This window comes from Bufo bufo, chromosome 2, assembly GCF_905171765.1.
Source record: "Bufo bufo chromosome 2, aBufBuf1.1, whole genome shotgun sequence".
NCBI lineage: Eukaryota > Metazoa > Chordata > Amphibia > Anura > Bufonidae > Bufo > Bufo bufo.
The window spans coordinates 248,829,422-248,843,196 of NC_053390.1; the positions used below are offsets into that span (position 1 = coordinate 248,829,422).

The 13,775-nt window shown below is 44.1% G+C and overlaps 1 protein-coding gene across 1 annotated transcript in view; it reads left to right on the forward strand.

Annotated features, from left to right (window-relative positions):
* PPIL2 (peptidylprolyl isomerase like 2) overlaps nt 1-13,775 on the forward strand; it is a 69,360-nt gene that overhangs the window by 33,203 nt on the left and 22,382 nt on the right. Inside the window, 2 exon segments of the mRNA XM_040416351.1 lie at nt 13,099-13,121; nt 13,123-13,172. Coding sequence (XP_040272285.1) covers nt 13,099-13,121; nt 13,123-13,172 — 73 coding nt within the window.

The window sequence follows — 13,775 nt, forward strand, 5'->3', positions numbered from 1 at the left end:
CAGACCTGGACTAAAGCATCTGCCAACTCCTGGACAGTCTGTGGTGCAACGTGACGTTGGTGGATAGAGCGAGACATGATGTCCCAGATGTGCTCAATTGGATTCAGGTCTGGGGAACGGGCGGGCCAGTCCATAGCATCAATGCCTTTGTCTTGCAGGAACTGCTGACACACTCCAGCCACATGAGGTCTAGCATTGTCTTGCATTAGGAGGAACCCAGGGCCAACCGCACCAGCATATGGTCTCACAAGGGGTCTGAGGATCTCATCTCGGTACCTAATGGCAGTCAGGCTACTTCTGGCGAGCACATGGAGGGCTGTGTGGCCCTCCAAAGAAATGCCACCCCACACCATTACTGACCCAATGCCAAACCGGTCATGCTGGAGGATGTTTCAGGCAGCAGAACGTTCTCCACGGCGTCTCCAGACTCTGTCACATCTGTCACATGTGCTCAGTGTGAACCTGCTTTCATCTGTGAAGAGCACAGGGCGCCAGTGGGGAATTTGCCAATCTTGGTGTTCTCTGGCAAATGCCAAACGTCCTGCACGGTGTTGGGCTGTAAGCACAACCCCCACCTGTGGATGTCAGGCCCTCATATCACCCTCATGGAGTCTGTTTCTGACCGTTTGAGCAGACACATGCACATTTGTGGCCTGCTGGAGGTCATTTTGCAGGGCTCTGGCAGTGCTCCTCCTGTTCCTCCTTGCACAAAGGCAGAGGTAGCGGTCCTGCTGCTGGGTTGTTGCCCTCCTACGGCCTCCTCCACGTCTCCTGATGTACTGGTCTGTCTCCTGGTAGTGCCTCCATGCTCTGGACACTAAGCTGACAGACACAGCAAACCTTCTTGCCACAGCTCGCATTGATGTGCCATCCTGGATAAGCTGCACTACCTGAGCCACTTGTGTGGGTTCTAGACTCCGTCTCATGCTACCACTAGAGTGAAAGCACCGCCAGCATTCAAAAGTGACCAAAACATCATCCAGGAAGCATAGGAACTGAGAAGTGGTCTGTGGTTACCACCTGCAGAACCACTCCTTTATTGGGGGGTGTCTTGCTAATTGCCTATAATTTCCACCTGTTGTCTATCCCATTTGCACAACAGCATGTGAAATTGATTGTCACTCAGTGTTGCTTCCTATGTGGACAGTTTGATTTCACAGAAGTGTGATTGACTTGGAGTTACATTGTGTTGTTTAAGTGTTCCCTTTATTTTTTTGAGCAGTGTATATATATCTCTCATGACACACAGCAGCTGACATGTATTGGTGTCATTTATGGATTTTATTCATTGTTTGCACTTTATTATCATCAACTTTTGTAATTCACATGTAATCATGCGTTTTATAATTATTGCTATACACTGTATCATGTTATATCACATTGTATTCACTTTTTTTATATATTTATATTATAACGATTATGTTGATTGATTGCTCCACCCTCTAATCATGTTTGTCTATTTATACCTTGTATTACACTTATGGTTTATGCTTGAGAAAGGCTCTGTGGCAACCGTATGAGATTCATTCTAATCCTAAGGCCTCATGCACACAACTGTGTGCATATTTTGATCTGCCTAATCCGGATACCGTCCATGTGCATTCCACATTTTTCTCACTCTCATCGACAGAATGGACTATTCTCGCCTGAAATACGGACTAGAATCGGACATGATTTGCGTGCCCATGAAGCCTAAAGCCTATATATTTGGTTATAATGTCTGTACTGCACAAACAGAATTTAACTAATTGACTTCATATTGGAAATAAGTGGCATTTTTCATAACCTTAAAATTCACAGTCATATTTTGGGAGTTTCCTATGGTCCTACTTAGCTTTACTGTAAAATCACATGGGAGCGGGGCCTTTTTTTCTCCTTCACAAGGAGCTTTGTATTAAAGGGTTGTCCTACCTGTAAAAAATAAATAAAAAGCTGTCAAGCTGGCATAAGACAAAAAACAAAGAATTGATACTCACCAATTGATCAATCTCCGATTGGCTGAATAGTCATATCCTGTTTGTCAGGAGGGACCAGGAAGTGGAAACCTGGAGTAGAGACCTGGGAAGTGTCTGAATGGGAGCAGCGAAGATTCAGTGACTACGACAGTTTTTGTTTTTTATGCCATTCTGACCCTTTTTGATTTTTTTTTTTTTACTAACCTATCAAATTCCAAGATGCCTCTCCCATATAAGGTTTTCTGTTTTACGACAACATTGTTATGCTTTATTGTTCTGAAACATGAATGATGCATAGAATTCAAGGCACCTAAATTGTGACCATGTGTTCTAGAGGTGTTCTAGCCATGGAGACCAGTGCAGAAAGTCTGGACTTGGGTAGTTTGTGTCCTAGATGTTTATTCCAAAAGCTGTAGATCTTGTGTAGTATATGGCATGGCAAAAATATTAATGTGAGGTAAAGTATAAAAACTCTCATTACAAAGGCCGCCAGTGACTGGAACTTGATTTGAACTTTGTGACTGCTCCAGCTTGGTTTTCTGAGGAAATGATTAATGAATGGGCTGCTCGGTATCCTGGTGGCACAATGCCATTGTTTGTGACCACATTTCTAGGAACCATGTGCAGGGCTGCCTTTTTGGGTGCTAGTATAGGTATTATTCTACAGATAGGCTGATGTACTCAGTTTCCATTACTTTCCTATTACTGACCTTTTATTATGGCAGTAGAAGAGCATAATAGGTGCAGATTTACTAATCCTGTCTAATAATTTAAACCTAGAGCAAAAAAATAAAAATAATACAACTCAACCAGAGACAAATGGTGTATAGAGAGTCCATGGCCAATGTAGGGCAGCAGGGATCCTCCCCTGGACCTCAGGTATAGAGGATCTTCAAAGAGATTGTAGTGGTCCTGCGCCCAATAGGTTAAAATGTAACTTTTAATTCATCATTGCACGCCCCTCCTCAAAACCATCCCTTATTGTCTAGTGAGGGGCAAAAAGCATCTTAAAGCAAGTGCAGTAATATCGTGCAGAGCGAGCGTGTACATCAGTGTTTTGGAGCAAATAGAGCCACATTTCTGGCACTTTTAGCTTAGGGTACTTTCACACCTGTGGCAGAGGATTCCAGCAGGCAGTTCCATCTCTCCGGTGTCATCCGGAAAAACCGATCCGGTATTCATTTGAATTTTTTTTGAATTTTTAAAGGTCTGCATATGCATGGACCGGAAAGCCGAATCCGTTTTGCCAGAACACTTAATGCCGGAACCGGCACTAATACACTTCAATGTACAGGGTGGGCCATTTATTTGGATACACCTTAATAAAAATGGGAATGGTTGGTGATATTAACTTCCTGTTTGTGGAACATTAGTATATGTGAGGGGGGAAACTTTTCAAGATGGGTGGTGACCATGGCGGCCATTTTTAAGTCTGCCATTTTGAATCCAACTTTTGTTTTTTTCAATAGGAAGAGGGTCATGTGACACATCAAACTTATTGGGAATTTCACAAGAAAAACAATGGTGTGCTTGGTTTTAACGTAACTTTATTCATTCATGAGTTATTTACAAGTTTCTGGCCACTTATAAAATGTGTTCAATGTGCTGCCCATTGTGTTGGATTGTCAATGCAACCCTCTTCTCCCACTTTTCACACACTGATAGCAACACCGCAGGAGAAATGCTAGAACAGGCTTCCAGTATCCATAGTTTCAGGTGCTGCACATCTCGTATCTTCACAGCATAGACAATTGCCTTCAGATGACCCCAAAGATAAAAGTCTAAGGGGGTCACTGGATATGCGAAATTGCTACATGATGATGTGTTTCCCTCTTTATGCACTGAAGCTGGCACGTTCCCTGAGTTTTTCCAGCAAGATGGTGCACCCACCACCACATTATGGGTGTCAGGTCCGAGCATTCCTAGATGAACAGTTTCCTGGAAAGTGGATTGGTCGTCGTGGGCCAGTTGAATGGCCCCCAAGGTCTCCCGATCTGACCCCATTAGACTTTTATCTTTGGGGTCATCTGAAGGCAATTGTCTATGCTGTGAAGATACGAGATGTGCAGCACCTGAAACTACGGATACTGGAAGCCTGTGCTAGCATTTCTCCTGCGGTGTTGCTATCGGTGAGTGAAGAGTGGGAGAAGAGGGTTGCATTGACAATCCAACACAATGGGCAGCACATTAGACACATTTTATAAGTGGTCAGAAACTTGTAAATAACTCATGAAAGAATAAAGTTACGTTAAAACCAAGCACACCATTGTTTTTCTTGTGAAATTCCCAATAAGTTTGATGTGTCACATGACCCTCTTCCTATTGAAAAAACAAAAGTTGGATTCAAAATGGCCGACTTCAAAATGGCCACCATGGTCACCACCCATCTTGAAAAGTTTTCCCCCTCACATATACTAATGTGCCACAAACAGGAAGTTAATATCACCAACCATTCCCATTTTATTAAGGTGTATCCATATAAATGGCCCACCCTGTAAATTAATGCCGGATCCGGCATTCCGGCAAATGTTCAGTATTTTTGGCCGGAGAGAAAGCTGCAGCATGCTGCGGTATTTTCTCCGTCCAAAAAACGTAAGAGGGACTGAACTGATGCATCCTGAACATAATGTTCTCCATTCAGAATTGTCGGGTGGTAATAATTCAATTAAGAATTATTAATTATGGTCATAAAATAATTAATCATAAAAAAATAACATTTATAAAATTTGTCATAAATTCTTAAAATCATGACCTGGTGAATTGTAGACAACCTAATTGATACAATTCACATCTGAGTCCGACTATTTCCTCAGATAAAAAGGTTCTTTTTGACGTGAGATGACGTTAATGATAAAATGTAGTTCTGCATTATACAATAATACACAGGTATTATAAAAATATGCAGATTTATAGGTTACAAGATTATAAACATATATAAGTAAATAAACACAATGATACATGCAAATGAATATATATAGCGTTAACATAAAGCATTACAAGCTTAACAATACATGTGAGTGGAAATAACTTGTCACATTATAACCAAGATATTATTAGGTTAGGATATCAAAGTATGAACATAAGTTATACGCATTACTTCTGTTCAGAGAAAACCTCATGATATCAGGATGGGCATGTCTAATCCTAGACATCATTATAGAATGCTAAATACATTCTGCCCCCCCTAACCAACTACACATCACATGACTTCAAGATGGGCAAATCCATCCAAGGATATAACTTTGGTAAGACTATTAAGACAAATAACAGGGATCTAGGATCTTAAAATGGGAAGGACTTGACGTCTTTCCGGTGGGAATCCATCACTTAGCTTGGCGAAGAATGTTCTATCAATATCAATATATATATATAAAAGCAATCATTTAATGCTTTGCTAGATTATGAGTCTAGATTCTTCTGCAGGTAGAATGAAGCCTCACAATATCCTAAGACTACATCTCAATATGGAGATGATCAATTTATTTAATCATTTATTTATTCGCCAATCTAGATGGTATAATTTCACCCACACTATCAAATTAGTCTTAATAAAATGAAATATCATTTTCTGTGTCTCTTACCAAGTCCTAGCAGGAATCTCACTTCTGCTCCTAGGAAAGCTGGGTGGTCCATCATAGCGCATCTCATTATGGCTTCCATCTTGATAGACCTCAACTTCTCCTCTCCTCCCTCTCTCTTTCTCTTGATCGCTCTCCCCTTCTACTCCGCACACAAATAATTATTTTCCCCCTTATCTAAGAATCATCCCCTTTAGATTAGGGATTCCCAATCAGGTAGGGTGGGTGTATTCGTATGCTAATAACCTCATGACGTTATTTCAACTCCTAATATGGCATAGGACAAATAATGAAATAATATAATGTTGCCCATCTGCCTCCAGATGGCACTGCGGTACTGTAGGTGAATATAACAACTTTTTAAGCATTAAAATTAAATATCTAATAATACTTTCACATGAACTTTTTGACCTATCTACCATAAATCACTGAGGAAGGTATTTTCCTTACACTTTTAATTACCTATATCCTGGACTAGTTGGAGTTGACTGTCTTCTCTTATCTTTTGAAATATGGGTTGACTTGATGAAAATTTTATGTAGCGGCTTTGATGCTGGGCATCGGAACTTGTAGATTTCACTTATGTACTCCCATGAATAACTATTGTTTTGAAATCCAATTAACTTAAACTTACTGAGTTGTTTCTGTACCTTCTAAATGGTAAATACATAGTATGACATATATATAAATCGATACATTGTTACACATAGATAACACATCATATGAATTATTGATTAACATATGTTGTAAACTAAATATACCATACAGAGATATATATATATATATATATAATATAATTATGTATATATAAATTGAAGCTCATACAGCAGGTGTGCTCCAAGGACATGAGTCCTTATTAAGTAACCACGTCCCCTCCAGACAGACATGTTTCAGGGAGTTGGCTTACTCCTTAACAGATGGTCTCATATCTGTAGCACTAACTTTTTAAATACAATGTCCATTTATGTTCCCAATTATATATATATTTTTTTATATAGACTGAACTTGCCATGAACTCATCTTGGCTTCCTCAGCCACATAATATAACTTTGGTTCAAGCTGATCCTATTCTTAAAGGCAATGAGATGAGCATTCATTTTGATTATAATGTCATTAGATAATATTGTATACGTATGAAAATGCCCAACAGAATGCATTAGGGTAAAACTGATCAGTTTTTTTCTAGTATTGAGCTCCTGTGACTGAACTCAATGCCGGAAAGTGGAAGTACCCTAATTAAATATCCTACAGTGTCCTCTGAATGTCATGCATTACACGTAGAAAATATTCTTGTAGGATATGAAAAACTAGGTAAAGATTAGGCCACTTACAAGATCTGTATATTTGTATGATCGTCATAACACATTGGAAGTTTAGAAAGCAACACTGATCTATACTGAGAAGCAGTTCTCTTTTTTATGTAGCACCTTTCATCACTTCTGGAGAGATGATGAAAGATCAGGTGGGCAGATAGAAAAGGCCAATACAGTGACACAGCTTAGGGGAGGTCCGATGACCATTGAAGACCAATTGAAGCTTGGTTAAAAGTTAGGCTACTTTTACACTAGCGTTGTTTTAATCCGGCGTTCAATTCCGACACCGGAACTGCCTGCCGGATCCGGAAAAACGTGGGAAAACGGATTACATTTGAATCCTGATCAGGATTTTGATCACAATGAAAAAATGCATTGGAAAAAACGGATCCGCCATTTATGGACTTTAACTTTTTTTTCACATTTTTCGGGTTTAACATGCAAAAGCCGGATCCGTTTTGACTGAACACACAGCGCCAGATCCGGCGTTAATGCAAGTCAATAGGAAAAAGGCCTGATCCGGCGTTCAGTCAAAGTGTTCAGGATTTTTGGCCGGAGGTAAAAATACAACATGCTACGGTTTTCTGAAAAGCCTGATCAGTCAAAATGACTGAACTGAAGACATCCTGATGCATCCTGAAGGACTGACTCTCCATTCAGAATGCATTAGGATAAAACTGATCAGTTCTTTTCCGGATTTGAGCCCCTAGGACGGAACTCGGCGCCGGAAAAGAAAAACGCTAGTGTGAAAGTACCCTTAAAACATCATTTCCGGAGGCACCTGGAGCCCATGGTAGCTGCGGTCATATAACATGGGGCATTATGAGTAGAAGGAGAAGGATGGTGCAACTGAGGTTAAAGGATCTACCTGGCATGGCTTGGACACTGTATGGAACAGAGCCAAACCTCTTTGGTTACATGCCTAGATGATGTCTTGACAAAGAGAGTGGAGCTGTTTTCCACCTGTGTCAAGCGGTGAAAAGCTACTGGACGTCCTGTCAAGGGGGACGGATTAAAGTAGATGGGGAATGCTTGTGAATGTCAAAGGGATCTCTAAATGTATATCTTGCTAAGATCTTGCAAATGCAACATGGTTTTGTCTTCCTGGAATACCTCTTTAATGTCTTATGGTCCATGTTCCATGGATAATGTTTAGACATTGGCCCCTTTTAGGGTATATTTATGGAAACTGTAAAGAAACTTCTAGCACAGACCAGGAAATTAAAGCACTGATGCGATTGGTTAGTATAGTGGTCATGTTATTGTTACCTGAACCCAATAGGGTCTTGATTATGTCACCAGGATCAGAGTCTTTTCAATTAACTTTTGGTGAGTATGGTACTGGTATGGGGGACCTCAATCACCACATGAACAGACTTGTGAGTCAGTTTTGCACAAAGTCCAACGGAAGTGTGAGCAGACATTGACCTCTTCATAACTGCAGTCTTTGTGATCCTGTCTAAAGCTGTCTGCCGGATGAGCTGTTTATTGAATCTGCTTAGTGGAGCAGCATGTTTATTCCAGTGGGAAGAGGTTAAAAGCCTCTGCCAGACTCCTATTGAGTTTTAAAAACAAGGACCAATTAAGTGGCTAAGGGCTCTTTCACACCTGCGTTATTGTCTTCCGGCATAGAGTTCCGTCGTCGGGGCTCTATGCCGGAAGAATCCTGATCAGGATTATCCTAATGCATTCTGAATGGAGAGTAATCCGTTCAGGATGCATGAGGATGTCTTCAGTTCCGGTACGGAACGTTTGTTGGCCGGAGAAAATACCGCAGCATGCTGCGCTTTTTGCTCCGGCCAAAAATCCGGAACACTTGCCGCAAGGCCGGATCCGGAATTAATGCCCATTGGAAGGCATTGATCCGGATCCGGCCTTAAGCTAAACGTCGTTTCGGCGCATTGCCGGAGCCGACATTTAGCTTTTTCAGAGTGGTTACCATGGCTGCCGGGACGCTAAAGTCCTGACAGCCATGGTAAGTGTAGCGGGGAGCGGGGGAGCAGTGTACTTACCGTCCGTGCGGCTCCCCGGGCGCTCCAGAGTGACGTCAGGGCGCCCCAAGCGCATGGATCACGTGATCGCATGGACGTCAGAGCGCATGGGGCGCTCTGACGTCATTCTGGAGCGCCCCGGGAGCCGCACGGACTGTAAGTATACCGCTCCCCGCTCCTACTATGGCAACCAGGACTTTAATAGCGTCCTAGGTGCCATAGTAACACTGAAAGCATTTGGAAGACGGTTCCGTCTTCAAATGCTTTCAGTACACTTGCGTTTTTCCGGATCCGGCAGGCACCTCCGGCAACGGAAGTGCATGCCGGATCCCAACAACGCAAGTGTGAAAGAGGCCTTAGTCTAAGTGATTGACTGTGGACTGACTTATCAGCTACTTTGGTCTCACTAGATTGTGGACTGACCGACTGGCACAAGCTGTTACTGTGGATTTACAGTGCCCCCGATTTTTCAGGCAGATTATCGGGAATGACCTGTTTCTGCAAACGCTCGTTCCCTCGGCAATGTCAATGCAGCAGTCTCCTTCACTTAACGAGTAGCCAACTGTGCTCTATATCGTGCCTTTACTGTAGACTGTGGACTCTCAGACCGCACCAGTGGTTACACCAGACTGTGGACTGACCTGGCAACAGCTTTTATACCAGACTGTGGACTGACTGGCAACAGCTTTTAACCAGACTCTGGACTGACTGGCAACAGCTTTTATACCAGACTGTGAAATCTGACTGGCAACAGCTTTTATACAGACTGTGGACTGACTAGCAACTGCTTTTATACCAGACTGTGGTCCTGACTAGCAACAGCTTTTATACCAGACTGAGGATCAGGACTAGCAACAGCTTTTATACCAGACTGTGGAACTGACTAGCAACAGCTTTTTTACCAGACTGTGGACTGACTGGCAACAGCTTTTATACCAAGACTGTGAACTGACTGGCAACAGCTTTTATACCAGACTGTGGACTGACTGGTGTCAGCTGTTACCCTGGACTGTGGACTGACTGGTGTCAGCTGTTACCCTGGACTGTGGACTTACTGGTGTCAGCTGTTACCCTGGACTGTGGACTTACTGGTGTCAGCTGTTACCCTGGACTGTGGACTGACTGGTGTCAGCTGTTACCCTGGACTGTGGACTGACTGGTGTCAGCTGTTACCCTGGACTGTGGACTGACTGGTGTCAGCTGTTACCCTGGACTGTGGACTGACTGGTGTCAGCTGTTACCCTGGACTGTGGACTGACTGGTGTCAGCTGTTACCCTGGACTGTGGACTGACTGGTGTCAGCTGTTACCCTGGACTGTGGACTGACTGGTGTCAGCTGTTACCCTGGACTGTGGACTGACTGGTGTCAGCTGTTACCCTGGACTGTGGACTGACTGGTGTCAGCTGTTACCCTGGACTGTGGACTGACTGGTGTCAGCTGTTACCCTGGACTGTGGACTGACTGGTGTCAGCTGTTACCCTGGACTGTGGACTGACTGGTGTCAGCTGTTACCCTGGACTGTGGACTGACTGGCAACAGCTTTTATACCAGACTGTGGACTGACTGGCAACAGCTTTTATACCAGACTCTGGACTGACTGGCAACAGCTTTTATACCAGACTGTGAACTGACTGGCAACAGCTTTTATACCAGACTGTGGACTGACTAGCAACAGCTTTTATACCAGACTGTGGACTGACTAGCAACAGCTTTTATACCAGACTGTGGACTGACTAGCAACAGCTTTTATACCAGACTGTGGACTGACTAGCAACAGCTTTTATACCAGACTGTGGACTGACTGGCAACAGCTTTTATACCAGACTGTGAACTGACTGGCAACAGCTTTTATACCAGACTGTGGACTGACTGGTGTCAGCTGTTACCCTGGACTGTGGACTGACTGGTGTCAGCTGTTACCCTGGACTGTGGACTTACTGGTGTCAGCTGTTACCCTGGACTGTGGACTGTGGACTGACTGGTGTCAGCTGTTACCCTGGACTGTGGACTGTGGACTGACTGGTGTCAGCTGTTACCCTGGACTGTGGACTGTGGACTGACTGGTGTCAGCTGTTACCCTGGACTGTGGACTGACTGGTGTCAGCTGTTACCCTGGACTGTGGACTGTGGACTGACTGGTGTCAGCTGTTACCCTGGACTGTGGACTGTGGACTGACTGGTGTCAGCTGTTACCCTGGACTGTGGACTGTGGACTGACTGTGTCAGCTGTTACCCTGGACTGTGGACTGTGGACTGACTGGTGTCAGCTGTTACCTGGACTGTGGACTGTGGACTGACTGGTGTCAGCTGTTACCCTGGACTGTGGACTGTGGACTGACTGGTGTCAGCTGTTACCCTGGACTGTGGACTGTGGACTGACTGGTGTCAGCTGTTACCCTGGACTGTGGAGTGTGGACTGACTGGTGTCAGCTGTTACCCTGGACTGTGGACTGTGGACTGACTGGTGTCAGCTGTTACCCTGGACTGTGGGACTGTGGACTGACTGGTGTCAGCTGTTACCCTGGACTGTGGACTGTGGACTGACTGGTGTCAGCTGTTACCCTGGACTGTGGACTGTGGACTGACTGGTGTCAGCTGTTACCCTGGACTGTGGACTGTGGACTGACTGGTGTCAGCTGTTACCCTGGACTGTGGACTGTGGACTGACTGCTGTCAGCTGTTACCCTGGACTGTGGACTGTGGACTGACTGGTGTCAGCTGTTACTGTAGACCAGGGCTGGCCAACCTGCGGCTCTCAAGCTGTTGTAAAAACTACAGCTCCCACCATGCCCTTCTGTAGGCTGATAGCTGTAGGCAGACTGGGCATACTGGGAGTTGTAGTTTTGCAACAGCTAGAGAGCCGCAGGTTGGCCATCCCTGCTGTAGACTGTCCATCAGGCACCAGTGGTTACACTAGACTGAGGACTGACCAACCAGCATAGTTGTTACACGGAGCTGTGAACTGACTAACCAGTGCCATCAGTTACAGAACTTTGGTTGAGGACTGGCAGGAAGGAGTAGCAAGAGTACTATGCTTGCCCAAATATTAAAAGGGGTCCAGGCTGGTCAACTCTGCTAAAGTATAATACAAAGTGAGCATTGGATTGTTTGGATCAATTAAGTTGGTTTTGTCTAATTTATCATTTGATCCCTGTAGTTTTGATCCATCTGCACAGAGTTTAATTGCAATAAATGAAACAGAAATGAAGATAAAGGAAGCAGGCATTTGATAAGATGGGAACCATGCAGCAACGTGATGTAGTTCTAGGACCGTGCATATACAGTGAATATGTAACTCTTGTGATCATGAAGGACATTTGATTTCAAATCCTTTTAAATTAAAATGAACTAAAATCTGTGAGAAATGAGTCAGTAGGTAATCGGATGGTCTACAAATGATTATTATGAACTCTGCCACCCAAATCCTCCAAAGGCCATTAGTAGTAACTCAAAGGGTAATGCGGCTTTACACCGCACGATGTTACAAGATGATGTCCGCAAGAAAGCATTCTTTCCCGACAGTCCCAGCTGCTCGCTCAGTCTAAGGAAACTGCTGCAGTTACATGCAGAAATCGCCTCCACAGTATGAGAATGAGAGTTGCTGTTGCGATCCCTTGTCCCCCATACAGAATCATTGTTTCTGGGCAGCAGATCGCTGTTTAGACAGCACGATCTGCTGCCCAGAAACGATAATTGGTGGTGCCTGCACGAATGACAGGATCACCCGATGAATCAGCGTTTCGCTCGTTCATCGGGTGATCAGTTGCACGTTTACATGGGCAAATTCTTAGGAATGGTCGTGCCTATAATCTGCCTAAAATAGGGCCTTAAGATATATCCTTCTAGGGGATAAGATCATGAATGGTTCCCACAACTCGCCCTTCAGATATTAAATAGAGACCTGATAATGCATCTATTTCCTGTTCTCTTTTTATTAGTATTCGTATTAAAGGGGTTCTGCACTTTCATTTAACTGATGATCTATCCTCTGGATAGATCATCAGCTTCTGACACCCGGGACCCCCGCCGATCAGCTGTTTGAGAAGGCCGCGGCGCTGCTGGAGCACCGCTGCCTTCTCAAACAGCTGATCAGCGGGGGTCCCGGGTGTCGGACCCCGCCGATCAGAAAGCTGATGATCTATCCAGAGGATAGATCATCAGTTAAATGAAAGTGCAGAACCCCTTTAAATTACCTAAAAAAAAATAAAAATTTTTTATATTCAGTTACAGATTTGATATTTTTTGCTTTTTGTTCACCAGGATCCTTCAAAGCTGGAAAATTTAATGTGTCAGATTCTTTCATGTCAAAAACAACCTGAAAGTCATAGACCCCGGTGAGTTTGGTTATCTGTTATTTCTGACTATGGACTGGAAAACATATTGTTCCATACCTTTTTTGACTTTTAGCACTTGGCAAACAGGTTAGGCTACTTTCACACTAGCGTTTTAGTTTTCCGGTATTGAGATCCGTCATAGGACGCTTTAGGCTACTTTCACACTAGCGTTCGGAGCGGATCCGTCTGATGTTTCATCAGACGGATCCGCTCCGATAATGCAGACGTTCGCATCCGTTCAGAACGGATGCGTCTGCATTAAAACCTAGAAAATTTTCTAAGTGTGAAAGTTGTCTGAGCGGATCCGTTCAGACTTTACATTGAAAGTCAATGGGGAACGGATCCGCTTGAAGATTGAGCCATATTGTGTCATCTTCAAGCGGATCCGTCCCCATTGACTTACATTGTAAGTGTGGACGGATCCGCAGCGTTCAGGTGTCCGCTCACTGAGCGGAGCGGAGGCTGAACGCTGGCAGGCGGATGCATTCTCAGTGGATCCGCCTCCACTGAGAATGCATTGGGGCCAGACGGATGCGTTCGGGGCCGCTCGTGAGCCCCTTCAAACGGTGCGCACGAGCGGACACCCGAACGCTAGTGTGAAAG